This window comes from Oncorhynchus kisutch, linkage group LG7 (genome assembly GCF_002021735.2).
Source record: "Oncorhynchus kisutch isolate 150728-3 linkage group LG7, Okis_V2, whole genome shotgun sequence".
NCBI lineage: Eukaryota > Metazoa > Chordata > Actinopteri > Salmoniformes > Salmonidae > Oncorhynchus > Oncorhynchus kisutch.
Genome location: NC_034180.2, coordinates 28,641,917 through 28,669,170, shown reverse-complemented (window position 1 = coordinate 28,669,170; position 27,254 = coordinate 28,641,917). Strand labels below are relative to the sequence as shown.

At 42.0% G+C, this 27,254-nt stretch overlaps 1 protein-coding gene and 1 pseudogene across 9 annotated transcripts; both read right to left on the bottom strand.

The window, feature by feature from the left end:
- Positions 1 to 1,648: 1,648 nt before the first annotated feature.
- LOC116374669 (apolipoprotein B-100-like) lies at positions 1,649 to 7,994 on the bottom strand (annotated as a pseudogene).
- On the bottom strand, positions 6,956 to 25,825 carry LOC109893904 (b(0,+)-type amino acid transporter 1). 9 transcript variants are annotated; one of them, XR_004210603.1, is made up of 10 exons: positions 25,055 to 25,823; positions 23,369 to 23,502; positions 23,151 to 23,280; positions 22,933 to 23,057; positions 22,753 to 22,840; positions 10,610 to 10,755; positions 7,974 to 8,095; positions 7,656 to 7,858; positions 7,314 to 7,407; positions 6,956 to 7,158 (listed from the first exon to the last, which is right to left on the bottom strand). XR_004210603.1 is itself a non-coding variant. In XM_031828800.1 (8 exons), exons 1-8 carry the CDS (start codon positions 25,751 to 25,753, stop codon positions 10,087 to 10,089), a joined length of 1,509 nt encoding a protein of 502 aa, XP_031684660.1. In that variant the 5' UTR covers positions 25,754 to 25,825; the 3' UTR covers positions 9,670 to 10,086. The 9 variants fall into 9 exon arrangements, 5 of the variants coding, with proteins under 5 accessions (XP_031684660.1, XP_031684661.1, XP_031684663.1 ...); XR_004210602.1 differs by having other exon boundaries at positions 7,314 to 7,858; XR_004210600.1 differs by lacking the exons at positions 6,956 to 7,158; positions 7,314 to 7,407; positions 7,656 to 7,858 and adding exons at positions 9,858 to 10,123; positions 10,359 to 10,508 and having other exon boundaries at positions 7,995 to 8,095; positions 25,055 to 25,825.
- Positions 25,826 to 27,254: the final 1,429 nt, after the last annotated feature.

Here is a 27,254-nt window from a genome sequence, read left to right as displayed (position 1 = left end):
AGTCAGCTTTCAATGAGCCCACTCTGATGGTTCCATCCAAGTTATCGTCCCCTGTGACCTCTTCAGAAGTGCTCTGACTTTGCAGAGTAGTACAGAAAGGTCTGCATGCCCAGGGGACTTGAGGCTTCAATCTTGTCGTTGGCCCTGGCATTCAGTTTGTCTGTCACACTCAAGGTTTCAAGGACAATGAAGCTGGCATCAATGAAACTGTGGCTCAGGCACCCTTGATGAGGTACTTCAGATTATCTTCCACAGTTCCTGAAATCATTGGATGAAACCATTGTCATTGTGATATGGTGACTTTATAGAAAATTAGAACGAGAATTTGTTCCTGGACTATATCTTGTGGTAGGATGAAATAGTATCAATAAATTCATAAAAATAACGTTTTTAATTCAAATATGTCATTATTTGAATATGTTGGTAACACGTTGTATGTAAGTAATAATAAATATCACAAACCCCTGTGGTGCCTTATTGCTATTATAAACTGGTTACCAATGTAATTAGAGCAGTAAAAATAAAAGGTTTGTCATATGTTCTGATATACCTCGGCTGTCAGCCAATCAGCATTCAGGGCTCAAACCACCCAGTTTATAATGAGCAATATAGCTGGGAGCATCAACATTGTTGTTTCCCCCAGAGATTGATCTGTCCCATTTGTAGAAGTTGATGATCACTTTGGAGGTCACCTCAGCAAAGATAAGCAAGTCAAAAGAGCGGGGTATGGTGAAAGTTAGGATTTGGGTCTCATTGGCAGGAGTCATCCAACCTATTTCAGTAACATCGATCGAAGGAATGTACAGGGTAGTGGGAAAGTTTAGCTCTTCAGAAGATTTTCCTCTCAAAGGCTCAACAAGGATTTGGTATCTGGTATCTGAATAAACTCCCTTACGAAAAAAGGTTTGAGTCAGAGTTTAGTATAATTGCAGTACACTGTAGTATAACTGTAGTTAGAATGCAGTATAACTGCAGTATGCTGCAAATACTGCGTCCAAAATAACACATATTTTTTTACTGCAGTAAGTTTGCAGTGGAACTGCAGTTACAGTTTTAAAACTGCAATCTTTTTTTTGTAAGGGCTGTCACTGAAAGTGACATTAACTTGTCATTAGTGATGAATTTATTCTGTTTCTCCTGACACTTTGCCATTATTGCCATTATTAAATTGAGATTTAATTTTATCTCCTGAATTGAATGGATTGAAATGGAAATAACCCTAACCCATTTAATATGTGAATTGTCAGATACTTACGATTGAAGGAACAGATTCTCAGGCCCGGTGGGCAGAGTGAGTTCAGCGAGGCTCCTCTTGTTTCTTCCAGCAACCTTGTGAAGCAACCTTGTCTAAATGTTGCTTGCCTAAAAATAGATACTTTGATACTTTTTGTCGAGAAATGTTATCAATGGAAACAAAACTGCTGCAATTGGGAGTAGACAATTGGAAAAATTACTGCCGATGGCATTTGTTAAGGTTTTCTTCTGTCGAAGGAGAGGAGGACCAAAATGCAGCTTGGTTATTTCGATACATCTTTAATAAAGATAATAACGAACAATACAAAACACTAAACGCAACGTGAAAAAACCAAAACAGCCCTATTTGGTGCAAACAAACACAGAGACAGGAACAATCACCCACGAAACACTCAAAGAATATGGCTGCCTAAATATGGTTCCCAATCAGAGACAACGATAAACACCTGCCTCTGATTGAGAACCACTCCAGGCAACAATAGACTTTCCTAGACTACTATATTACACCACAATCCCTTAACCTACAAAAAACCCCTAGACAAAACACACCACATAAATAACCCATGTCACACCCTGGCCTGACCAAAATAATAAAGAAAACACAAAATACTAAGACCAGGGCGTGACAGCATTAACCAAAATATATTTCAAACACAGCGGCAACATCCCTCACCTCAATGGCTTTGGTAACAATGTGCTGCACTTTCATATCAGTTTTAGCCACTTTCTGATCTAGTATGTCATCAATGAGCTTTTGTAGCTGCCTCTGGTAATCTTCTGTACTTGGGATGAGTTTTGAATCTCAGAGTTCAGGTCGGACTTCATCTTCACCTCAAACTTGTTGTCATATGTATGGGAAAACCAGATGTAAGACTTTAATCGTTACTGTTTGCAGTTACATTTTGTTATTGACATTGTCAGGTCACACATCACAGAGAAAATATTTTGCACATTGTATTACATTCACGTAATGGCATTTGAAGGAATGTCATTGTAGAGGCAAACCTTGCTAGGCTGGTATTGCAGCCAGGCAATGCCCTTTCAGCAGGCCTATGGTGCGCTCCACTCTTGCTCTTGTGCGTGCGTGAGCTTGGTTGTACCTTGCCTCTTGTTGGTTTGAGGGGTTTGTGAGGGGAGTCATCAGCCATGGTTTTAATGGGTCGCCCCGGTGTCCTGCAGTATTGAACACAACATTCAGATATTGTTTCCCAGTAGAGGTCTAACATGGCAAATAAAACCTTGTGAATAAAACAGAAGTCACTTACCAATAAGCCATCCGTCCTTAACAGCTCCTTCCTGGAGGTTAGGGCCGACTGAACTGTCCTGCACAATGAATGAATCGTGTGTCCCACTTGGCCGTTTGGCCACGACATTCAACAAAGCCAAATTTGAATCACAGAGGACCTGCACATTGACAGAATGATAACATTTTCGGTTGAATAAGTTGAATTTGTTCAATGATGGTGCTTTTATTGCGATGTGGGTGCAGTCAATTGCTCCAATGACATTAGGAAATCCAGCTATGATATGGAAATCCCTTTTCACTCTGGCCTGTTGCACAGCAGTGGAAACTGTATGTATTGTGAGGTCAATAAATAATGCCATGATGGACTGCAGGCAATATTCGGCTCATGGTTGGTTGTGAAATGCCAGACCGATCCTCAATCTCCCGTTGGAATGTTCTTGTGGCCAAAAATCCCAGGGTAGAGAGGACTTGGGTATGCACTGGGATGGTATTGGTGTGTTTCGTCTCCCTTTCTAATACTGGAGAGAGTTGGTTGCAGAGATACAATAAACTATGCCTTGGAAAATGAAATCTACTAATAAGCCAAGTGTTGCTCTCAGAAAAAAATCTGCACGCTCACTGAAAACACGCTCCCTGCGTAATGCAGCTTGTGCCAGATCCTCCAGCAATGCAAGATTTACCATGTTGGACAAGTCACGATGCCTCAGTGTTGCCTTTTAATATTATTTAACTGGTTTAACTAAATTGCCTCCAACCTTACATTCCACTCCCTTTCTAATTTATTTTATTATTTAATTAGGCTTAAATGGGTTCATATTTATGAATTTGATAGCACCCTGAGAACTATTAGTAGCATAAGTGTCTATGAAAGAAATACATGAATAAACCATTAATGTATTATCTTTTCTCTTCATAGTTTATTATTTGATACAGTATGTCAATCCCTTTCTCCATTTGGTGGATGGTATTTCATTAGCAGTTTCACTTATCTACCACAAGGTGCTGTGTGTATGCATGGTCAGAGGTGTGCTTAAATTTACGCACATTCTCAAGTATAAGAACAAATGAATAAATCCCACACTTTGCTTAGAAATTATTGCACGCATGTTTTACGAACATTTCTGTTTGTAGGCAACATTGATAAATGAGGGCCCTGGCACTCATCATTACGCACACCTGTTAATCATTATGATTCACACCTGGACTCCAGTACCTTCATAATTTCCTCCCCTTTATATGTCACTCTCCCATGTTCACTCACCAGTTGGTATTGTTCTTGTGTATCGGCATTCTGCCTTATGTTTCACCTGTTCCTGTGATTGTCTCTACTCCCTCCAGGTGTCGCTTATTTCCCCAAGTGTATTTATGTATTTATTTATATTACTACCTACCTGCTCTCCTCTCCTTTACCGGTTCAAAGTCTCTACTTTCGATCTCTAGGATCCGGAACCATCACACACATCACCCAACCACTCAACCTCACCGTGGAGCCCAATCACCAGGAAAACATCCCCTTCATCACCAGTGCACTAGTTCACAAGATCATCCTCGGCCTACCTTGGCTTCATCGCCATAACCCTACCATCTCATGGTCGAGGATGAGAATCACCAACTGGTCACCTGAATGCCAGAAGACCTGCTTTCCTGTCCCCTGTTTACACTTCGGTTGAGAGTCCTGTGGTTGCCCTTCAGCCCCTACATCCTGGAGGAATATCAGGGTCTAAGGGAGGTTTCCTCCAAGACCCGCGCTACCTTCCCTCCGCATCGGCCCTGGGACTTTACCATTGACTAGTTTTCTGGTGCTACACCTCCGCGCAGATGCATCTACCCTCTGTTGGTGACTGAGACCCAGACCATGGAGGACTACATTCAAGAGGCGCTCTAACAGGGTTTCATCCGCTGGTCCACGTCCCCTGCATTGGTTGGTTTCTTCTTCGTGGCCAAGAAGGAGGGAGGATGCCCTTGTTATTGAGTCCACGGTAATCGAGACAAAGTATCGGTACCCTCTCCCGCTGGTGCCGTCAGCCATCGAGCAGCTCTGCGAGTCCCAGGTCTTCACCAAACTGGACCTGCGGAGTGCCTACAATCTCATTTGCATCCGGGAGGAGGATGAGTGGAAGAGGGCGTACAGCATGATGTCTGGTCAATACGAGTACTTGGTTATGCCCTTTGGCTTAACCAATGCTCCATCAGTGTTCCAGGCATTCGTCAACGAGGTGTGCAGGGACATGCTCGGACGTCAGGTGATTGTGTACATCGATGACATCCTGATCTTCTCGACCAACCTGGAAGATCACATCACTCGCGTTATAGCAGTCTTGGCTAAACACCTGTTCATCAAGGATTATGTCTGCTCCTGCTTCTCCCCCCAGGCATATGACGTCTCTAGAGTACTAACCACCGGTCCTAGGATTGTATCATTGAGCACACCTGGCACTCATCATTACGCACACCTGTTAATCATTATGATTCACACCTGGACTCCATTACCATTGTTTCCTCCCCTTTATATGTTACTCTCCCATGTTCACTCACCAGTTGGTATTGTTCTTCTGTATCGGCGTTCTGCCTTATGTTAGTGTCATGTTCTTGGTTTTGTTTTATTAAAATGTTTCACCTGCACCTGCTTCCGACTCACCGCCCCTTCATTACACAAAGCCACTCCTGTGTTGTCTTGGCTGTGTGCTTAGGGTCGTTGTCTTGTTGGACGGTGAACCTTCACCCCAATCTGAGATCCTGAGCGCTCTGGGGCAAGTTTTCATCAAGGATCTCTCTCTACTTTGCTCCGTTCATCTTTTCCTCGATCCTGACTAGTCTCCAAGTCGCTGCCGTTGAAAAACATCCCCACAGCATGATGCTGCCAGCACCATGCTTCAACGTAGGGGTGGTGCCAAGTTCCCTCCAGACATGATGCTTGGCATTCAGGCCAAAGAGTTCAATCTTGTTCCTCATGGTTTTGAGAGTCTTTAACTGCCTTTTGGCAAACTCCAAGCGGACTGTCATGTGCCTTTTACTGATGAGTGTTTTCCATCTAGCCTCTAGCATAAAGGCCTGATTGGTGGAGTGCTGCGGATATGGTAGTCCTTCTGGAAGGTTCTCCCATCTCCACAGAGTAACTCTGGAGTTCTGTCAGAGGGACCATCGGGTTCTTGGTCACCTCCCTGACCGATTGCTCAGTTTGGCCGGGCAGCTAGCTCTAGGAAGAGTCTAGGTGGTTCCAAACGTTTCTCATTTAAGAATGGAGGCCACTTTGTTCTTGGGGACCTTCAATGCTGCAGACATTATTTGGTACCCTTCCCCAGATCTATGCCTCGACACAAAACAAAACGTGTGTGTCTTTCCAAATAATATCCAATCAATTTGATTTACCACAGGTGGATGCCAATCAAGTTGTAGAAACATTTCAAGGATGATCAATGGAAACATGATGCACCTGAGCTCAATTTCTGGTATCATAGCAAAGAGTCTGAATACTTAAGTAAATAAGGTATTTCTGTTTAAATGTTGAATGAATTTGCTAAAATTCCTAAAAAACCTGTTATCACTTTGTCATTATGGAGTATTGTTTGTAGATTGAGGATTTTTTTTTATTTAATCAATTTTAGAATAAGGCTGTAAAGTAACAAATATGGAAAAAGTCAAGTGGTCTGAATACTTTCAGAACGCTCTGCAGACCCCAATTGATTTTATGTGGATATTTATGGCATTTGTCCGTCTTAATTCTTTTTTTTTTGTTCTCCATTGGACACACATACCTTCCACTCTCGGGGATAGGTTCAGAGAGTCCATCTTCTTTCGTCCTTCCTTGCCCCCTCGGAGAGTTTCAGAAGTAATGTCAGCAGTGTATTCTGTGACCTCCCCTGTTGGTTGGAGCTCCACATCAAGCCTAATGGATTGACAGACATGTGTCTCTTAAAGATTATGATTTTAATAAATAGAATGATACAGTTGAAATCAATCATGTTTGGAAATCCAAGCAATGGACGCAGCCTTCACCTGCTCTCCCCTGTAAGGGGGTAGTATGGAGCATCGTCTGAGTTTGCGTTGGCGTAACACAGTGTGGTGCAGATATTCATACCAGTAAACAGGAGCTGGCACTCAGTGGAGTCTGTCATGCCCTCTCAGTGGAGTCTGTCATGCCCTCTCCTATCGAGGGCACCATCTTAGTCTGGGTGGAGGACACTTACATCAGCTTCTTTCTGGATTTTGAAGAGTTGTAGTAATTTAATTTAAGAATATTTAATATGACTTTTTACATCATATAGTAATGCTTAATATAACTGATGCAATTTGAGGCTGGTTTAAGTCATGTTGGTCTAAAATTGTTTAAATTATGCCATTTAATACAAACTGGATTCTTAATATGTATGTGAGCTAACCATAATGTGCCACTTATATTTAAAATTAAATTATTAGAAGTAAAATAATTTAAGTTGAAGTTAGAGTAATTCCCACCTGACACTGAATAGAAGCTGAGTGGTTCCCTTCCCAGATATGAAGAGTTTGATAACATTCCTGCTAATGGTGACTTTGGCACTCAGGGAACTCTCATGGTATATGCTGGTGTGCATCTCGATGCCAGCCACCACAAACTCAGGAATGTCGAGGCCCATTTGTGTAATATACTCCACATCAATAGATTGCATGAAATACAGCTGCTGCTACAGGTAAGAAAGGCATCATTTACATGTACAAATCACCTAGGATCCTAAATAAATTAAAGAATTTGTCCAAATATAGTCAAAATCCATCAAACATGTTCCATAAGGCCTATACATGTAATTGAATAGAAGCAAAAGAGCAGGCAGTTTACCATGCCAGGGGAGACCTCGCTTAGCTCCAGGGGCAAAGACACCAGACAAGGAGAATTTCAGGGGTAAGCCAGACACAGAGGGAAGGGAAAAACTCTAAATCCAGGAAGATATAGTGGGCATGAAGCTCATTGTCAATGCTGGACATCAAAGACTGCATGGCTAATTGAAACAAAGAGACTTTGGGTGTGGGTCAGTTATACTCTTATTGTATAGAAATAATTGAAATCATGTTTAGCTTCATTTGTAATTTACTGTTTTGTTTAGTTATATTGTTTCCACATACTGTATATTATTATATGCTTTCCCCCTCAGAATGACCTATTCAGTCAACAATGATTTACCTTAAGAGGCATTATCTTGAAGAACACGTCAGTTCATAGCTAGGGTCCGGGGCCATGTGCTCCATCTCACTGGACTTGATGTATCCAACTTCATCTCCAAGAATCCTTAGGTAGGCCATGGCCTCAGCAGAGTCTTGAGAGTGCAGTTCCCTGACAAGCTTTTGGAGGTTCTGTCCAATGTCTCTTACGAGGTCCTGTGGGGCCTGTAAGATATGGATGATTAAAAATGTCTTTGAATACTTCAGCTCACACTGACAAGCCAAACGAAAAGACTATTCCTTGAGCAGCAATATATCAAATTATACAGTTTTCCAGCACCTGTTGGACTGAGTCTGGCATCTTGAGACCAGCCCAGTACAGGCCTTGGAGACAGGGGTGGAACCTTGCTCTCCAAAAAGGGCCTCAAGGCTCAGTTCATATCCATTTCCTTCAATATAGACCTTGAAAATGGAAGTGGGAAAAAAGGGTGAGACAAGATATCAATGTAATCAGATCAATATTGATGTAATATTATTTTAAATAAGAAACATTTTAATTAAATGTTTCATTTTATTATGTAAATATATATTTTAAAGTTTCTATAGTTAACACGGATCAGTCGTCCTGGTCCCTTTGCAGAAAAACAGCCCCAAAGCATGATGTTTCCACCCCCATGCTTCACAGTAGGTATGGTGTACTTTGGATGCAACTCAGCATTCTTTGTCCTCCAAACACGATGAGTTGAGTTTTGACCAAAAAGTTATATTTTGGTTTCATCTGACCATATGACATTCTCCCAATCTTCTTCTGGATCATCCAAATGCTCTCTAGCAAACTTCAGACGGGCCTGGACATGTACTGGCTTAAGCAGGGGGACACGTCTGGCACTGCAGGATTTGAGTCCCTGGCGGCGTAGTGTGTTACTGATGGTTCGCTTTGTTACTTTGGTCCCAGCTCTCTGCAGGCCATTCACTAGGTCCCCCCGTGTGGTTCTGGGATTTTTGCTCACCGTTCTTGTGATCATTTTGACCCCACAGGGTGAGATCTTGCGTGGAGCCCCAGATCGAGGGAGATTATCAGTGGTCTTGTATGTCTTCCATTTCCTAATAATTGCTCCCACAAGTTGATTTCTTCAAACCAAGCTGCTTACCTATTGCAGATTCATTCTTCCCAGCCTGGTGCAGGTCTACAATTTTGTTTCTGGTGTCCTTCGACAGCTCTTTGGTCTTGGCCATAGTGGAGTTCGGAGTGTGACTGTTTGAGGTTGTGGACAGGTCTCTTTTATACTGATAACAAGTTCAAACAGGTGCCATTAATACAGGTAACGAGTGGAGGAGAGAGGAGCCTCTTAAAGAAGATGTTACACGTCTGTGAGAGCCAGAAATCTTGCTAGTTTGTAGGTGACCATTAAAAATCCTACAATGTGATTTTCTGGATTTGTTTCTTCTCATTTTGTCTGTCATAGTTGAAGTGTACATATGATGAAAATTACAGGCCTCTCTCATCTTTTTAAGTGGGAGAACTTGCACAATTGGTGGCTGACTAAATACTTTTTTGCCCCACTGTAATTGTCATACTTGAGTAAAAGTGCACATACCTTAATAGAAAGTTACTCAAGTAGAGTGAAAGTCACCCAGTGAAATACTACTTGAGTAAAAGTCTAAAAGTATTAGGTTCTAAATATACTTAAGAATCAAAAGTAAATGGAATTGGTCAAATATACTTCTGTAGCAAAGGTAAAAGTGTAAATCATTTCAAATTCCTTATATTAAGCAAAGCAGAAGACACCATTTTCTTGCTTTTAAAATGTACAGAGGTACTCTCCAACACTCAGACATAATTTACAAACAATGCATTTGTGTTTAGTGAGTCTGCCAGATCAGAGGCAGTAGGCATGACCATATGTTCTCTTGATAAGTGCGTGAATTTGACCATTTTCCTGTCCTGCTAAGCACTCAACATGTAACGAGTACTTTTGGGTGTCAGTGAAAATGTATGGAGTAAAAAGTAAATGATTTTTTATAGGAATGTAGTGAAGTAAAAGTAAAAGTTGTCAAAAATATACATAGTAAAGTACAGATACCCCAAAAAACTACTTAAATAGTACTTTAAAGTATTTTTTACTTAAGTACATATCATGTAGAAAACCGTCACTTAATGTTGCATTTTGGGATCAACAGAGTGGCAGATGTTGTCAAGGCGGCAGGCCACAAAGCTCCTGACCTGTGGGTCCTGCTCATCCTTCAGCATGGTGATCACCTTGCTAAGCAGCACATTGTCAGGACTCTTCATAAGCACCAGATAAGCTGCCACACGTTTCTGGATGGGGCTCTCAGCATCTTGGTACCCCTCCAAGAGAGTTTTTCTGACCTGTCATTCACAGCACACATATTTCTAGCTGTATCTGTATGTTAGGTATAAAACAACACATGGTATCCATGAACTCTTTCACCTATTTGACCTCAGGGGTGGGATGTCCTGGGTGAAACCTGCAGATGAGATTTGGGAATATGTTACCCAGTAGTTCTGAATTCTATTGTGATGTATTGCCCTCTGGTGGTTAACTTAAAAAAATAATTGAATAAAAAATCTAAATGGTTAAAAGCTTTTATGGTCAAATTAACATTAACATTTTCCCAGATTAAAAATAAGAAATAAAAAAAGAAAGGCAATTGATGAGTTATATATGATTCCAGTTAGGGATGATAGAATAATTTCACTTACTTCCTGACAGTGTTTGCCAGAGCGTACATAATGTCTTTGCTTTGTTTGTATTGGGCGAAAATGAGCATATCTCTGACCCGGTGGAAGTCAGGACTGGACTGTACACAAAGATGTCCCCATACACAGCTGTGCTGTTCATTCTCCTGATGACTTGGAGGATGGAGAACCGTTTTACAAGAGGGACTAGTAGCGCATTCTATATACAAATTATCAATACATGTTTTATCTTTATGGTAAATGTTTGCACTAACTTCTCCATTGCAGCCTGGAAGACCTCAGCTCCTGCAGCCTGTCTATACACAGCCTCTCCCTGGGGGTCGATGACCAACATCTCACAGAAGGCACAATCCGCCGTGTGAAGAACGAAGCTGCATTCTAGTAGGACATTGAGTTCCACCTGAATGAGGAGGATGATAACCAGAGAAGAAGGGTCAGGAAATGAGGAAGGATCAGTAAGATAACAGTTCCCCCCAGTTACCAGCAGGCATAACTCGAGCCACAAAAACAAACAAAGGCCTACCTGACATGACATTGGGGCCATTCCTGAGGTTGGATGTCCCAGTCACGTCATTTTTTCTCTCTGTCATGTATTGGTATAATTACAGTATTTCGTAAAGGTCTTTAACCTTGCTGACACTGGAGATCACACATAATGGGCAAATCAATTTGAATAATTTTACTGCATGAACAAATATTATATCACCTTTATCAATATTTCTCATATACTACCTAAGTTTTAGATGTTTTCTCCAAATTGAGTCAATATTTGTTTAGACAACATCCTGAGTTCACAGTCAAAGTCCCACAACACCACTGGAACTCTGGACCCTTTACGTACTAAATGGCAATTCTCTTAATGAATAACATCCATTGTACTGAATCATAAACATTATGGTGCAATGTTCAGATCTAGCCAGGTCCAGCTCTGTTATCTCCAGTTCCACTAAAACAAAAAATCCTAAAGCTGAGGTTATTGATTAAGGTCAGTGTGTAGGAAACATGCTAGTACCTTGTTTCCTAAGGCCCCTGCCTGCATGCTAAGGATTCACTCAGGGCCAAATCATCACTTAAGACAAATCATCACTTAAAACAATCAGCATAACTTTTCAACAATCAACATAACTTTCACTGAAATAATTTATTCACTGAATGTAAGATTAACAGGTCAAGTAAACCCTTAGAGACTTCTGTTCATCAGCATTCTCACTGCTTTTGTCACGACTTCCGCCGAAGTCGGTTCCTCTCCTTGTTCGGGCGACGTTCGGCGGTCGACGTCACCGGTCGTCTAGCCATCGCCGATCCACATTTCATTTTCCATTTGTTTTGTCTTGTTTTTCCACACACCTGGTTTATATTTCCCTCATTACTTGTCATGTATTTAACCCTCTGTTCCCCCCTATGTCTGTGTGTGGAATTGTTTATTGTCAAGATTGGCACGCTTCCTGCTGGTTTGCGCCAGGTTTTGTTTTATTACCTGTGCTTTGTGGCAGCCGGTACTTTGTACTTGGGTTTTGTACTTTGTGCTGCCTCACTTGTTCCTTGGACATTTGTTTTGTAACGAGGTTGCGTTCTGTGCAAATGATTTCCTTAGTAAAGGGCTTTGTCCACTCATCTCTGCTCTCCTGACTTCTATGCACCAGCTACACTCACCACCTGACAGCTTTTCTCTAAAAAGCAAATAAAAAAGTCCTCATGTTAGTAAACATCTTAACATTGGTGTTGCATTTATTTATTATTTAGTTACATTGAATCTGTGTAAATGTCAGAGACACGAGGATACATTTTTAGACATCATTTGGTCTTTTAGTAAGTAAAAAATTGTATTGAATCTAAATTAGCTTGGATATTTACTCAAGGATAAAGTGGGACAGCAGTATAGGACACCAACGCAGAAACCTGCTTTACACTAATGAGGGCTTGAAGAAGTTCAGAAACGGACCTGGTCTATCTAAAATCATGTTTAATGTAATTAATTCAAGTATAGTGTAGTATAGAATAGAATATATATATATTTTTACATATTACAAAAATACTTATCGTCCTTTAATGACAAAATACAATGCAAATGAAGAATAGTCTTCACCATCAAAATGAGATATTGGTGCTCAGAAGCAGATCTTGGGGTCCCCCATGATGGGAAGCTCCGTCTCTTACGTTTAGTTGAGTTCTCTCTAGAATAAGTGTTTTGCAGATTTGTCAGTATTGATTCTTCCATTTGGCAATTGTTTTGCGTCAAAATATAATTGTCTAATGTTTTGTTTCTCAGGGATCTTGTCTACTGTCCTGTAGCAACTTACAACAACTACCTGTTGCACGTTATGTAGGTCAATACACTGTATGAGGAATTATAGCTATTCTTTGCTATAATGTTCCATACAGTTTTTGGAAAAGTTGTACAAAAGTATATTATAGTAATGCTGAATAAGAGTAGGATTTGGTATTCTTTTTAAAAAGATTTTGGAACTTGCAGAGATCTGATACAGGTACTGATAAACTTTCAATTGAACCCTTCCTTTATTTTCGAAAAAGCTATACACGGATGATGTTCTGGGTCAATTTGACCCAGTACAGTAATAACTTTGATACATGTGGCAAAGCCATAGTCAATCAAATTATTACATTTAATAACATTTAGGACAGTTTTGCCAAATTTCAGATCACTGTCATTTGGCCTCTGAACATCACAGGGAAACATACTTATATCCTTATGACAGTCATGGTTTGACCTTTACTGCACATGAAGCCATTTGTCTCTAGCACAAAGGTCAAATGTCAAATTGCAGGTAAAATTGCAGGACAAGTACAGAGTCAAATACAGATCAAGTACAAAGTAGTGTTTTTTGTTGTTGTTGTTTTTTAAATTTACAAGTTCATTACCCCTACCTAGAGGACTAGATGAAGGGTCATGATGATTTAAAAAAAAAGTTGTATTTCAGGTCACTTCCATGTAAAAGGTCCCATGAGCCCCAACATGTGAAGTTCATAGGAGCATATCAAATTGGATGTTAATGAATGTTAATGTAAATGAAAGCTAAGAGTCATTAAATCAAATCAAATCAAGTTTATTTGTCACGTGTGCCGAATACAACAGGTGTAGACCTTACAGTGAAATGTCTACTTACAGGCTCTAACCAATAGTGCAAACAAGGTGTTAGGTGAACAATAGGTAAGTAAAGAAATAAAACAACAGTAAAAAGACAGGCTACATACAGTAGCGAGGCTATAAAAGTAGCGAGGCTACATACAGACACCGGTTAGTCAGGCGGATTGAGGTAGTATGTACATGTAGATGTGGTAAAATTGACTATGCATATATGATGAAGAGAGAGTAGCAGTAGCATAAAAGAGGGGTTGGTGGGTGGTTGGTGGCGGGACACCATGCAGATAGCCCGGTTAGTCAATGTGCAGGAACACTGGTTGGTAGGCCCAATTGAGGTAGTATGTACATTAATATATAGTTAAAGTGACTATGCACATATGATAAACAGAGAGTAGCAGCAGCGTAAAAACAGGGGTTGGGGGGGGGGGGTTACACAATGCAAATAGTCCGGGTAGCCATTTGATTGCCTGTTCAGGAGTCTTATGGCTTGGGGGTAAAAACTGTTGAGAAGCCTTTTTGTCCTAGCCTTGGCACTCCGGTACCGCTTGCCATGCGGTAGTAGAGAGAACAGTCTGTGGCTGGGGTCTTTGACAATTTTTATGGACTTCCTCTGACACCACCTGGTGTAGAGGTCCTGGCTGGCAGGCAGCTTAGCCCCAGTAATGTACTGGGCCGTACGCACTACCCTCTGTAGTGTCTTGCGATCAGAGGCAGAGCAATTGCCATACCAGGCAGTGGTGCTCTCGATGTTGCAGCTGTAGAACCTTTTGAGGATCTCAGGACCCATACCAAATCTTTTTACTTTCCTGAGGGGGAATAGATTTTGTCATTCCCTCTTCACGACTGTCTTGGTGTGCTTGGACCATGATAGTTTGTTTGGTGATGTGGACACCAAGCAACTTGAAGCTCTCAACCTGCTCCACTACAGCACCGTCGATGAGAATGGGGGTGTGCTCGGTCCTCCTTTTCCTGTAGTCCACAATTATCTCATTAGTCTTGGTTACTTTGAGGGATAGGTTGTTATTCTGGCACCACCCGGCCAGGTCTCTGACCTCCTCCCTATAGGCTGTCTCGTCGTTGTCAGTGATCAGGTGATGATGGTGTTGGAGTCGTGCCTGGCCATGCAGTCATGGGTGAACAGGGAGTACACGCACCCCTGTGGAGCTCCAATGTTGAGGATCAGCGTGGCAGATGTTTTGTTACCTACCCTCACCACCTGGGGCGGTCCCTCAGGAAGTCCAGGATCCAGTTGCAGAGGGAGGTGTTTAGTCCCAGGATCCTTAGCTTAGTGATGAGCTTTGAGGGTACTATGGTATTGAACGCTGAGCTGTAGTCAATGAGTAGCATTCTCACATAAGTATTCCTTTTGTCCAGGTGGGAAAGGGCAGTGTGGAGTGCAATAGAGATTGCATCACCTGTGGATCTGTTTGGGTGATATGCAAATTGGAGTGGGTCTAGGGTTTCTGGGATAATGGTGTTGATGTGAGCCATTACCAACCTTTCAAAGCACTTCATGTCTACGGACGTGAGTGCTACGGGTCTGTAGTCATTTAGGCAGGTTGCCTTTGTGTTCATGGGCACAGGGAATATGGTGGTTTGCTTGAAACATGTTGGTATTAGACTCAATCAGGGACATGTTGAAAATGTCAGTGAAGACACCTGCCAGTTGGTCAGCACATGCCCGGAGCACACGTCCTGGTAATCCATCTGGCCTCGCAGCCTTGTGTATGTTGACCTGTTTAAAGGTCTTACTTACGTCGGCTACGGAGAGCGTGATCACACAGTCGTCCGGAACAGCTGATGCTCTCATGTATGCCTCAGTGTTGCTTGCCTCGAAGCGAGCATAGAAGTGATTTAGCTCGTCTGGTAGGCTCGTGTCACTGGGCAGCTCTCGGCTTTGCTTCCCTTTGTAGCCAGTAATAGTTTGCAAGCCATGCCACATAAGACGAGCGTCGGAGCCAGTGTAGTATGATTCAATCTTAGCCCTGTATTGACGCTTTGCCTGTTTGATGGTTAGTCGCTGGGCATAGCAGGATTTCTTGTAAGCTTAGAGTCCCGCACCTTGAAAGCGGCTGCTATACCCTTTAGCTCGGTGCAAATGTTGCCTTAATCCATGGCTTCTGGTTGGGGTATGTACGTACAGTCACTGTGGGGACGACGTCCACGATGCACTTATTGATAAAGCCAGTGACTGATGTTGTGTACTCCTCAATGCCATCGGAAGAATCCCGGAACATGTTCCAGTCTGTGATAGCAAAACAGTCCTGTAGTTTAGCATCTGCTTCATCTGACCACTTTTTTTATAGACCAAGTCACTGGTGCTTCCTCCTTTAATTTTTGCTTGTAAGCAGGAATCAGGAGGATAGAGTTGTGATTGGAGGATAGATTTGTGATTGGATTTACGAAATGGAGGGCGAGGGAGGGCGAGGGAGAGCTTTGTACGCGTCTCTGTGTGTGGAGTACAGGTGATCTAGAATTGTTTTCATCTGGTTGCACATTTAACATATTGATAGAAATTTGGTAGAATTGATTTAAGTTTCCCTGCATTAAAGTCTCCGGCCACTAGGAGTGCCGCCTCTGGGTGAGTGATTTCCTGTTTGCTTGTTTCCTTATACAGCTGACTGAGTGCGATCTTAGTGCCAGCATCTGTCTGTGGTGGTAAATAAACAGTCATGAAAAGTATAGCTGAAAAGTCTCTAGGCAAGTAGTGTGGCCTGCAATTTATCACAATATACTCTATTTCAGGCGAGCAAAATCTAGAGACTTCCTTCGATTTTGTGCACCAGCTGTTGTTTACAAATATGCACAGACTTGAAATTATTTGGAAAGCCACACACCTGTCTATATAAGGTCCCACAGTTGACAGTGCATGTCAGAGCAAATAGCAAGCCATGAGGTTGAAGGAATTGTCCATTGAGCTCTGAGACAGGATTGTGTCGAGGTACAGATCTGGGGAAGGCTACCAAAAAATGTCTGCAACATTGGAGGTCCACAAGATCACAGTGGCCTCCATCCTTCTTAAATGTAAGAAGTTTGGAACCACAAATACTCTTCTTGGAGCTGGCTACCTGGGCAAACTGAACAATCGGGGGAGAAGGTCCTTGGTCAGGGACACTCTGACAGAGCTCCAGAGTTCCTCTGTTGAGAATTGAGAACCTTCCAGAAGGACAACCATTTCTGCAGCACTCCACCAATCAGACCTTAATGGTAGAGTGGCCAGGCTGAAGCCACTCCTCAGTAAAAGGTACACGATAGGCTGCTTGGACTTTGCCAAAAGGCACCTAAAAACTCTTAGACCATGAGAAGCAAGATTCTCCAGTCTGATGAAACCAAGATTTAACTATTTGGCCTAAATACCAGGTGTCACGTCTGGAAGATCCCTGGCACCTCCCTACGGTGAAACATGGTGGTGGCAGCATCATGTTGTGGGGATGTTTTTCAGCTGCAGGGATTGGGAGACTAATTAGGATCGAGGGAATGATGAACAGAGCAAAGTACAGAGAGATCCTTGATGAAACCCTTCTCCAGTGCATTCAGGCCAAGACAATGCAGGAGTGGCTTCGGGACAAGTCTCTGAATGTCCTTGACTGGCCCAGCCAGAGCCTGGACTTGAACAAGATCAAACATCTCTGGAGAGACTTGAAAATAACTGTGCAGCAACGCTCCCCATTCAACCTGACAGAGCTTGAAAGGATCTGTAGAGAAGAATGGGAGAAATCCCCAAATACAGGTGTGCCATGCTTGTAGCGTCATACCCAAGAATATAGGTGAAGTAAAAAAAAATATTCAAGGCTGTAATTGCTACCAAAGGTGCTTCAGGAAAATACTGAATAAAGGGTCTGAATACTTTGATAAATTTGATATTTCATTTGCAAACATTTCTAAAAACCTGTTCATCCTTATGGGGTATTGTGTGTAGAATGATGAGGGGGAAAAAACAATTGAATCCATTTTAGAATAAGGCTGTAACGTAACAATATGTGGGAAAAGTCAAGGCTTCTGAATACTTTCAAAATGTACTTTATATTTAGGTGAGTTTTGGAGAAATTATTTGCCTTCTGTAAATTTAAGAAACATTGCATTTTTCCTTGTAATTCCGTTAACAAAAACCAATATATCTTTAAGATATTTTCTAATTTCTCGCCCTCGTGAGGAGGGAGGACAATGAAAGTTCACAGAAATAACAAAAGTAGACCTACCAATTAGTTGGTGTTTTTACTGATATATATACTTGTTAGTGAATTATTAACTGATTAAAACTCGTAGTTCTATCAGAATTACTGCATTTGAATTGGGAAATCATAGTATTCACAAACCACAATTGGGTCACCTGCTACTGTCCTCCCTTCCACTGGCATAGTTATGTTCAGCTCATAACTGTTTCCCTTTCAGTCATCTTGTGGTCAAAGTGAGAGTGTGAAAACAGTCTGGAAAACCCCTCCCTTATTCTCTCTTCTCTCTCTCTCCAGTTAATGTTACCTCTCCAGGGTCTTCCTGACTCCTACCCATGAGCCCCCTCTCTTTCCATTTAGTTTTAACCAGCATCCGGACACACACTTGACCATCATTAGATGTCCATGGACATTGAAAATTAGTTGAAATTTGGTCATTCCGCTCTGGTCTTGATTTCAACGTTCACAGAGAATGTTTTATGGGCCAGTTCAGTCCGGCCTTCACTTCAACGTCCACAGTAGTTGATCTTTGACCTTAATTTGGCCCAAACATAGATATCCATGACTGGAGACTGGACCAAATCTGAACCAATCACAGAAGTCCATGTTTCACAAGTTTGGACAGCACAGCACAGTAAAGTAAAGAACAGTAGAGTATAGTTCAGTATGCCATGCTGATTCTCAACACGGGGGCCCCTCAGGGGTGCGGGCTCAGTCCCCTCCTGCAATCCCTGTTCACCCATGACTGCATGGCAGGGCACGACTCCAACACCATCATTAAGTTTGCAGACGACACAACAGTGGTAGGCCTGATCACTGATGAGACAGCCTATAGGGACGAGGTCAGAGACCTGGCCATGTGGGGCCAGGATAACCATCTCTCCCTCCACGTGATCAAGACAAAGAAGATGATTGTCGACAACAGGAAAAGGATGAACAAGCATGCCCCCATTCTCATCGACGGTGCTGTATTGGAGCAGGTTGAGAGCTTCAAGTTGCTTGGTGTCCACATCGCCAACAAACTATCATGGTCCAAACACACCAAGACAGTCGTGAAGAGGGCATGACAAAGCCTATTCCCTCTCAGGAGACTGAAAATATATGGCATGGGTCCTCAGATCCTCAAATAGTTCTACAGCTGCACCATCAAGAGCATCCTGATTGGTTGCATCACTGCCTGGTATGGCAACTGCTCGGCCTCCGACCACAAGGCACTACAGAGGGTAATGCATATGTCCCAGTGCATCACGGGGGCCAAGCTTCCTGCCATCCAGGACCTCTATACCAGGCAGTGTCAGATGAAGGCCCTAAACATTTTTAAAGACTCCAGTCACCCAAGTCATAGACTATTCTCTTTTCTACCGCACGGCAAGTGGTACCGGAGCACCAAGTCTTGGTTCAAAAGGCTTTTTAGCAGCTTCTACACCCAAGCCATAAGACTCTGAAACAGCTAATCAAACGGCTGCCCAGACTATTTGCATTGCCCCCTCCCCCCTCTTTTACGCTGCTCCTACTCTCTGTTCATTATCTATGCATAGTCACTTTAATTCTACCTACATGTACATATTACCTCAGTAACCTCGACTAACCTGTGCACATTGAGTCTGTACCGGTACCCCCTGTATATAGCCTCGCTACTGTTGTTTTACTGCTCCTCTTTAATTATTAGGTATTTCTATTTTTTACTTAACACTTTTTTTTCTTCTTCAAACTGCATTGTTGGTTAAGGGCTTGTAAGTAAGAATTTCACTGTAAGGTCTTCACCTGTTGTATTCTGCGTACGTGACAAATCAAATTTGAACACTGAAGAATACATTAATTGCACTATAACGGTGACAAACGGTAACCACAAACTGTTGGGGCCTACATCAAGATGTTCCAACAGCAGTCCCAACACCTTACCACTGCTACACCTGGCTATCAGCGAAGCCTTGTCTAGCAGCGAAACAGTTAATTTAGCCTCATTTAATGACTTAAAAAAAAAAAACATATATGATATGGCTGACTTGCTTAAACAAATGTGGTTTCTACTGACAATTGAGATGTACAAACTATGGCATAAGCGGATAAAAGGCAATCCGTAACTTCGATTAAGACAATGGGTGAACTAGGACAGACGTAATCAATATAACTATTTGTTCAGCACTTTTGAAATGTACAGCGACAGAATTCAGAACATGGGCCGTTCTTACAGTGTTCTCCCTGTACACCAAGTCAGAACCATAGGATGGATAAATAAATGGGGCATATAAGCAGACAATGAAAGCTCTTAAAATATTTGATCATTACATGTTCACCACCAAGTCAGAACAGTAGGCAAAAATAAAAGGGGAAAATAGACCAAATGATTAGGGTGAGGCACATGGGCTACTAACAGCTTTCTACACAACATACACTTAGTATTATTTTCTTACCTAAAGTATACATATCTCCCTGGCATATTACAGAATTTATGCAGCAGCCTACAATACATTTTTGGACCTTGTTGTGCTGTGCTCACTTGAACAGGGAAACGGCACGGCGGTCCTTCGTGGGCAAATTTTGTCATCAAACTTTGTCATCAAAGTAAACAAGGTCAAATCATGATGACGTCGGTGAGCTTCAGGTCTTAGCTGTAAAAAGACGCCCGAGTTCCCGATTTACAATTCCAAGTTGGATGACAGTTCAAAATATATTTTCCCAGTCGGAGCTCGCTTTCCCAGTTGTCTTGAACTCAATGATGTCAGATTTCCCAGTTCCGAGTTAAGTTGTTTTGAGCTTGGCAGATATCATGCTGGATTGACAGCATGGCCAATGTTGAAAATGTATTGTTCAGGCTCCCGAGTGGCGCAGCGGCCTAAGGCACTGCATCTCAGTGCTTGAGGCGTCACTACAGACACTCTGGTTAGAATCCAGTTTGTATCACAACTGGCCGTGATTGGGAGTCCCATAGGGTGGCGAACAATTGGCCCAGCATCGTCTGGGTTTGGCCGATGTAGGCCGTCATTGTAAATAAGAATTTGTTCTTAACTGTTAAAATAGTTAAAATAAAATAAAAAAATAAGCTTGGCAAAGAGAACCTTAAACTCAGACTTGGGACCACACAGCCACTCCACTGAATTACAGGCTAGTGATTGCTTTGCAATGCTTGCATTTAGCCAGTAATTCCTTCCAAACCACTCATTGTTGATTTTGCGATTTCTAACTTCTGTAATGTTTATGGCCGATGACCACCGATACGTTTTATCAATAATTTATCTTTATATGAAAAGGATTCAAAAGCATTTGCAAGTAGAATGTCAACTTGATTCATGATGTCTCCTTGCTTTCTAGCTAAGATTTTGATAGTCTGATGTTGAGTCCAATCAAAGCTACTGTAGATATAACATGATTTGACATAATTTTATGTGGCCAATGACCTCAAGCCTTCTTGGATTGGCACTTCTAATGTAAATCTATGGCAGCACCCAATGGGGCTTGAATTTCGAGCTCTATCCTTAGATTTGGAGGTGACGTAGTGTCCCCATGAGTGACAGAACACTGAGCCAATCACGGCACAACTAGAGAACATTACCCAATCACGGCGCAGCTAGAGAGCATTATTTTCCGTTGGCTGCCCGACCACCACAAAAAGCACTGAGCTAGGCTGAAACACCTGCATTTTGGAGCTGCCTTACACAAGAAAGCAACAAAGAGACCATGTTTGTAGGCGGCCTTTTTAACTCAATGTTTTACATTGTTTGCAAGCTAATATGTGACGCGTATTCATGCGTGTCACACCTGCCCTGAATGATAGGTCGCCACTGACAACCTAATACACAAGGCCAAATATACAATGGAGTTGCTTACCAAGACAACATTGAATGTTCCCGAGTGGCCAATTTACAGTTGACTTAAATCGGCTTTAAAATCTATGGCAAGACTTGAAAATGGTTGTATAGCAATGATCAACCACCATCTTGACAGAGTTTGAAGAATTTAAATAATACATGTGCAAATATTGTACAAGCCAGGTGTGCAAAGGTCTTGAAGACTTACCAAGTAAGACTCACAGCTGTAGTTGTTGCCAAAAGTGATTCTAACTCAGGGGTGTGAACACTTAGTTAAATGAGATATTTCTGGATTCCATTTTCAATACATTCGCAAACATTTCACTTCGTCGTTATTGGGTATTGTGTGTAGATGGGTGAGAATGTTTATCAATTTTGAATTCAACAAAATGTGGAATAAGTCAAGGGGTATGAATACTTTCTGAAGGCACTGTACATACTATTGAAAAGTCATTCACAATGGTGGTGCCAATCTGGTTATGGTGGTGCCAATCTGAGACAAACTTATTTTTGTCAATTTTTACGCAGAGAAAATTATCCTCAGACATATTGTCACGATCGTCGGATGAAGCGGACCAAAGCGCAGCGTGGTATGTGTTCATGATGATTTTTTAATTAAAGCACTGAACACAAAACAATAAACGAATAACAACCGTGAAGCTATAATGAGAACTGTGCTGACACAAGCAACTAACATAGACAATCACCCACAAACAAACAGTGAAACCCAGGCTACCTAAGTATGATTCTCAATCAGAGACAACTAATGACACCTGCCTCTGATTGAGAACCATACTAGCCCGAAACATAGAAATCCCAAAATAATAGAAAAAACATAGACTGCCCACCCCAACTCACGCACTGACCATACTAAATAATGACAAAACAAAGGAAATAAAGGTCAGAACATGACACATATATTCTGTAACATAAATCATAGATTTTTGTCTGCTGGGGCCACCTCTAGGAAGAGTTGCAGGAACACAGTGACTTTCTCCAACAGTCCAGGGCACAGTTTGAAGTGGATGAAGGGTACATAAACCAAAACACCACTAAAGATAAACAAGGTGACATAGAGGTACTCTATCGCGGGGTTGTCAATTATAGGTGCCAGCACAAGGAAAATTGCTGCGATGATGACCAAGATGGGGATTACAATGGGAACCTGGTTGAACAAACAAAAACAATGGTACGCTCACAAGAGGGGTGGGCAGCAGATGGGACCATTGGGGTATCTAAATTGTTAGAAACCAATGTCTTGTTCAAATGGAAACAGAAATAAAAGTAGAAATGATATGTCCTATGAGACTCACCCTATATGGCCTGGGAAGTTCAGGTTTCTTGATCTTCAGGTAGAGGAGCCCAGACAGAGTGATTGCATAGAAGAACCAGGCAGTGAAACTGGCAATATCAATGCAGAGGGATGGAAGATAAATAAAGCAGCAACAAAACGTTTCTGTATTGAGACATTTTAAAGTCAAAGCATAAACTACCTGAAGAAGTTGACAATGCTCTGAAAGTCACCAGGGATGAGAACCAGGAGTGAGATAGCCGTGGTGAAGATCAGGGCTGGAGAGGGGGTCAGTCGATTCACATGGGCCATGGACAGAATATCAGGCTGAGGTAGGAAAAAAAACCAAATGTTGACATAGAAAACTACTACTTACATCAGAAAAAAAGCTTTGGTCTGTCTCTTGAATGTGTTTCTCACCATGTGTCCCTCTCTTGCAGCCACAAAGCACACCCGGCCGCCACTAAAGAATGTTCCATTCAGGGAGCCGAAAGCAGACAAAGCGGCTGCGATAGACATCACCCATCCCCAGCTCCCGAGCACCTTATTCCTGTTGACGACAACAAGGTCATTTGTCAGCTCACCACAAATGTAAAGAAATGAGAGAGAGGTGTGTGGATGGAGTCAAGCTCTCTCACCCCCAGGTAACAGCCACTGCATTCGACGACATCAGTTCTCTTGGCGTCATGACAGCCAGGTAGCTCACATTGACTAGTAGATACAGCATGGTTACCATGGGGATGGCAATTATAACTGCCCTGGGCAGATTTACCTGAGAGGATGCAAGGTGGAGAAAGATAGTTCAAGTCCTTAGGATCATGTAAGGAAATACATGACTTATTACAGTGCATTCTTACCTCGGGTCTTTTCAACTCTTCTGTCACATAGTTCAAGTTGTACCAGCCAGCAAAGGACCAGAGACCTTGGTAAAAAGCCATCCCTATGGAGCTCAAACCCAAGTTCGTACCATCAAAAGCATTTTGTTGTACAGCAACATTTCCCTGTGCAATTATCACTATCCCTCCAATTACCATAACCATCAATGCAAATAGCTTAGCCACCAAGAAGACCACCTGAATTCTCATGGCTAAACGTACATTCAAGATGTTTGCCATGGCTACAACCATGATGGCTGCAACAGCAGCACACTTCACTATTAGCTGAGGAGGAGAACAGTCTTGGTAGAAAGGTGCCACAGCATATTCTGCAAAACTGAGGGATATTGCTGCAATGCTTGCTGGTTTCACCACTAGTAGGAAGGTGAAGGCCACAAAGAAGGCAGGAAACTGTCCATAGATTCGAAGAATGTAGATAAAGTCCCCTCCTGATTCTTTAATTATGGTTCCTAGCTCAGCATATGAGAGTGCCCCCAGCATGACTACAAGGCCAGACAATGCCCAAATGATCAGGCTTGCCCCTGGACTTCCAATGTAAGACAGCACAAACTGAGGGGACATGAATATTCCCGATCCAATCATGGTTCCTGCTACCAATGACACAGCACTGACTAAACCCAACTCGCGCTTCAGTTGAATCCTCTCTGTTTCTGTTTCTGCCATGGCCAAACGCCAAATTTATACAAACAACAGGAGAATCTGTTGTCAACGATAGATCCCCTCTTCTTTTAGTCAAGAACAATTATGAGAAAGACCTGGCAAATCTTTGAAGCTGGGTGTAAAGTCCTTAGTTAATATTAACTTCTCAGGTTGAATTAAAGTATGTTGTTGTGTCATCTTTGTTTATAGCTGTAGAAGGGTTGCCATAAAGATTACACCCTCCCCTAGGAGAGGGAGAAAAGGGGATGCTATGTCATCGTACAGTTAGATTATTCCTTTAAATGTTTATGGATGGCGTAGAAATTCCTTCTCTTTCCCCGAGGGTTGGAAAAATTGTTATATGTGCTAAAGCCACCTGAAATTGCTGTCAGAAGCCATGTGAATATAGAAATGACAGCTGAGTGTAGACTTGTCCCCTAGCTGATGATGTTGGTCTGCAGACATACTGTATGTTACACTGTCTTTCCACCTGGATCAGTCTATCAAATGCAATCTAGATACGGGAACACAGTATCGCTGTCTGGGATTGTTCAAATATCAAAGCATTTTGTCAGGCTGCGATAAAGTATACTCTTTGTCAGGTATTGGTGCAGTTGATTTTCCTGCATATTCTATACTCAGTATTTTTGGTTTGTTTCATGTGGCCTGTATCCTCAGTAGTACAAAAAATGAAATTGTATATTTTTCCTACTCCAGGTAAAACATACAATTGTAGCACTCTAGAAACATCCAGACAAAACAATATCAAAATGTTTAATTGTTCCTTACCTCAGGCCGTTTTAGTTCTTCTGTGACATAATTCAAAGTGTTCCAGCCATCATAGGACCACAGGCCCTGATAAAGAGAAATCCCAATGGAACTGATTTCCACATTGGTCCCTTTAAAGGAATCCTCAAAGTTTTCAGTGTTCCCTTTGAAAAGCAGCACCACACCTCCAATAATTATCACTGCCAAGGCCACCAGCTTGATCACCATGGAAAATACCTGGATGAACATAGCCAGACGTACATTCATACTGTTCACAATTGCTAACACCAAAATCCCTGCTGCAGCCACACACTTGACCACCAGCTCTGGAGGGGTACAGTCATGGTAGAAAGGAGCCACTGCATATTCAGCAAAGCTCAGTGCTATCCCTGTTGCACTGGCAGGTCTCATCACAATGACGAAGCTAAAGACAAACATGAAGGCAACTACTTGGCCAAATATCCGCAGAATATATATGTACTCTGCCCCAGATTCAGAAATGACAGTGCCCAGTTCAGCATAGCAGAGGGAACCCAACGTGGCCAGCAGACCACAGGCTGCCCAGATCACCAGGCTGGCTCCTGGGCTTCCTATGTTGACCAGCACAGACTGAGGGGACATAAAAATTCCAGATCCCATCATGGTCCCGGCAATGAATGAGATAGCACCAATAAGCCCCACTTCACGCTTCAAGCTGAGTTTCTGTGTTTTAGCTGCCATCCTGAGACTTGGTAGTAGATCTATTCTCAACAGATATGTTTTACCAACACCGAGGTCCAAACTGGGGAGAGGCATAAATGTTTTGTCCGTATCGTACAAGGTCACACCTACTATTACATCAGTTAACTATTACTAGACTGGGGCTGAGTTGAATCAGGGCTGTCGGCTTTATTCTACGAGGAAACATTAGTCTACTAAAGAAGAAAGAAACATACCAGGAATATATATACCCATATACTATAATGTCAAACATTTTGGAACAGTAGTAATACCTCAAATAGCTCAGAGGAAGGGTGGTTCACTAAAATGTATGATGTTTCACTTTGTTATCAATCGAGTAGGTCCTAAATCATCAATAGGAATATTGCTTTTTATGTGTCAGGGACACAGTTAAAGTAGGGCATGTTATGCTTCCCTGTGCCTTGGAGTAAAGCATGCTGCATTATTGAAAATACAGTAGATACCAAAAAGATGCAGGCACAGCATACCTAAACCACTTTTAGTGTTCCTTTGAAATCACCCTGTATGAGATATAATGAAAATATGATGTATTTACTTTGTACTTTGTACTTTGTACTTTAAATCAGTACTAACATAACTTAAATGTGCAGTTTCTGTAGGCCAATGTAAGTGTGACAGCTCTATAATATGTGACAGTTCTGTCATTTTTTTTTACCTCAGGATGTTTCAGTTCTTCTGTCACAATTGAAGTTGTTCCATCCATTGTAGGACCACAGACCCTTATAGAAAACGATACCTATTGGATTGATGCCTGGTCCCTTTAAAATAATCCTCAAAGCTTTTGATGAGCAATACCACTGCTCCAATAATGATTACTGACAGTGCCAGCACAGGTCCAACATGAAGAACATTTGCAGTCCTAGGTTCTTGCCTTTCTCGGGAATGTTGCCTTAGTCACCGTGCTTCTACATCTTGTCTTTTGGGGTTTTAGGCTGGGTTTCATTATAAGCACTTTGTGACATCTGCTGTATAATGGGCTTTATAAATACATTTGATTTGATTTAATATTCAACAAAGCTCAGTGAGATCCCTGCCCCACTGGCAAGCCTCACAAATATGATTGAGCTGAAAATTAACATGAAGGAAATATGCCCTTACCAGTCATTTTTTTTACCATAGACCAACAAGATACCTGTAGAGAAAAGCTCTAACTTCTGTGTCCAAGTATTTTATAACCACATTTCAGTGTCAATGGATTGTTACAGATTAGATAGGGACTGTTTTTTCTTTTTTTCTTTTGCACCAATGTCTGCACCATTGACAATGTGTGTGTGTGTGTGTGTGTGTGTGTGGTGTGTGTGTGTGTGTGTGGTGTGTGTGTGTGTGTGTGTGTGTGTGTGTGTGTGTGTGTGTGTGTGTGTGTGTGTGTGTGTGTGTGTGTGTGTGTGTGTGTGTGTGTGTGTGTGTGTGTGTGTGTGTGTGTGTGTGTGTGTGTGTGTGTGTGTTTGACCACCTGATCATCTGGGAATACTTTGGAACA

What these genes read in the sequence shown, in the direction of transcription:
- LOC109893904 (XM_031828801.1), bottom strand. Translation starts at nt 24,289, where the DNA reads ATGGCAGAAACAGAAACAGAGAGGATTCAACTGAAGCGCGAGTTGGGT. An exon ending in AGCATTGTCAACTTCTTCAG is followed by an intron (nt 22,841 to 22,932) that starts GTAGTTTATGCT and finishes TGATATTGCCAG; the next exon opens with TTTCACTGCCTGGTTCTTCT. An exon ending in CTGGCAAACACTGTCAGGAA is followed by an intron (nt 10,124 to 10,358) that starts GTAAGTGAAATT and finishes TCTCATCTGCAG; the next exon opens with GTTTCACCCAGGACATCCCA.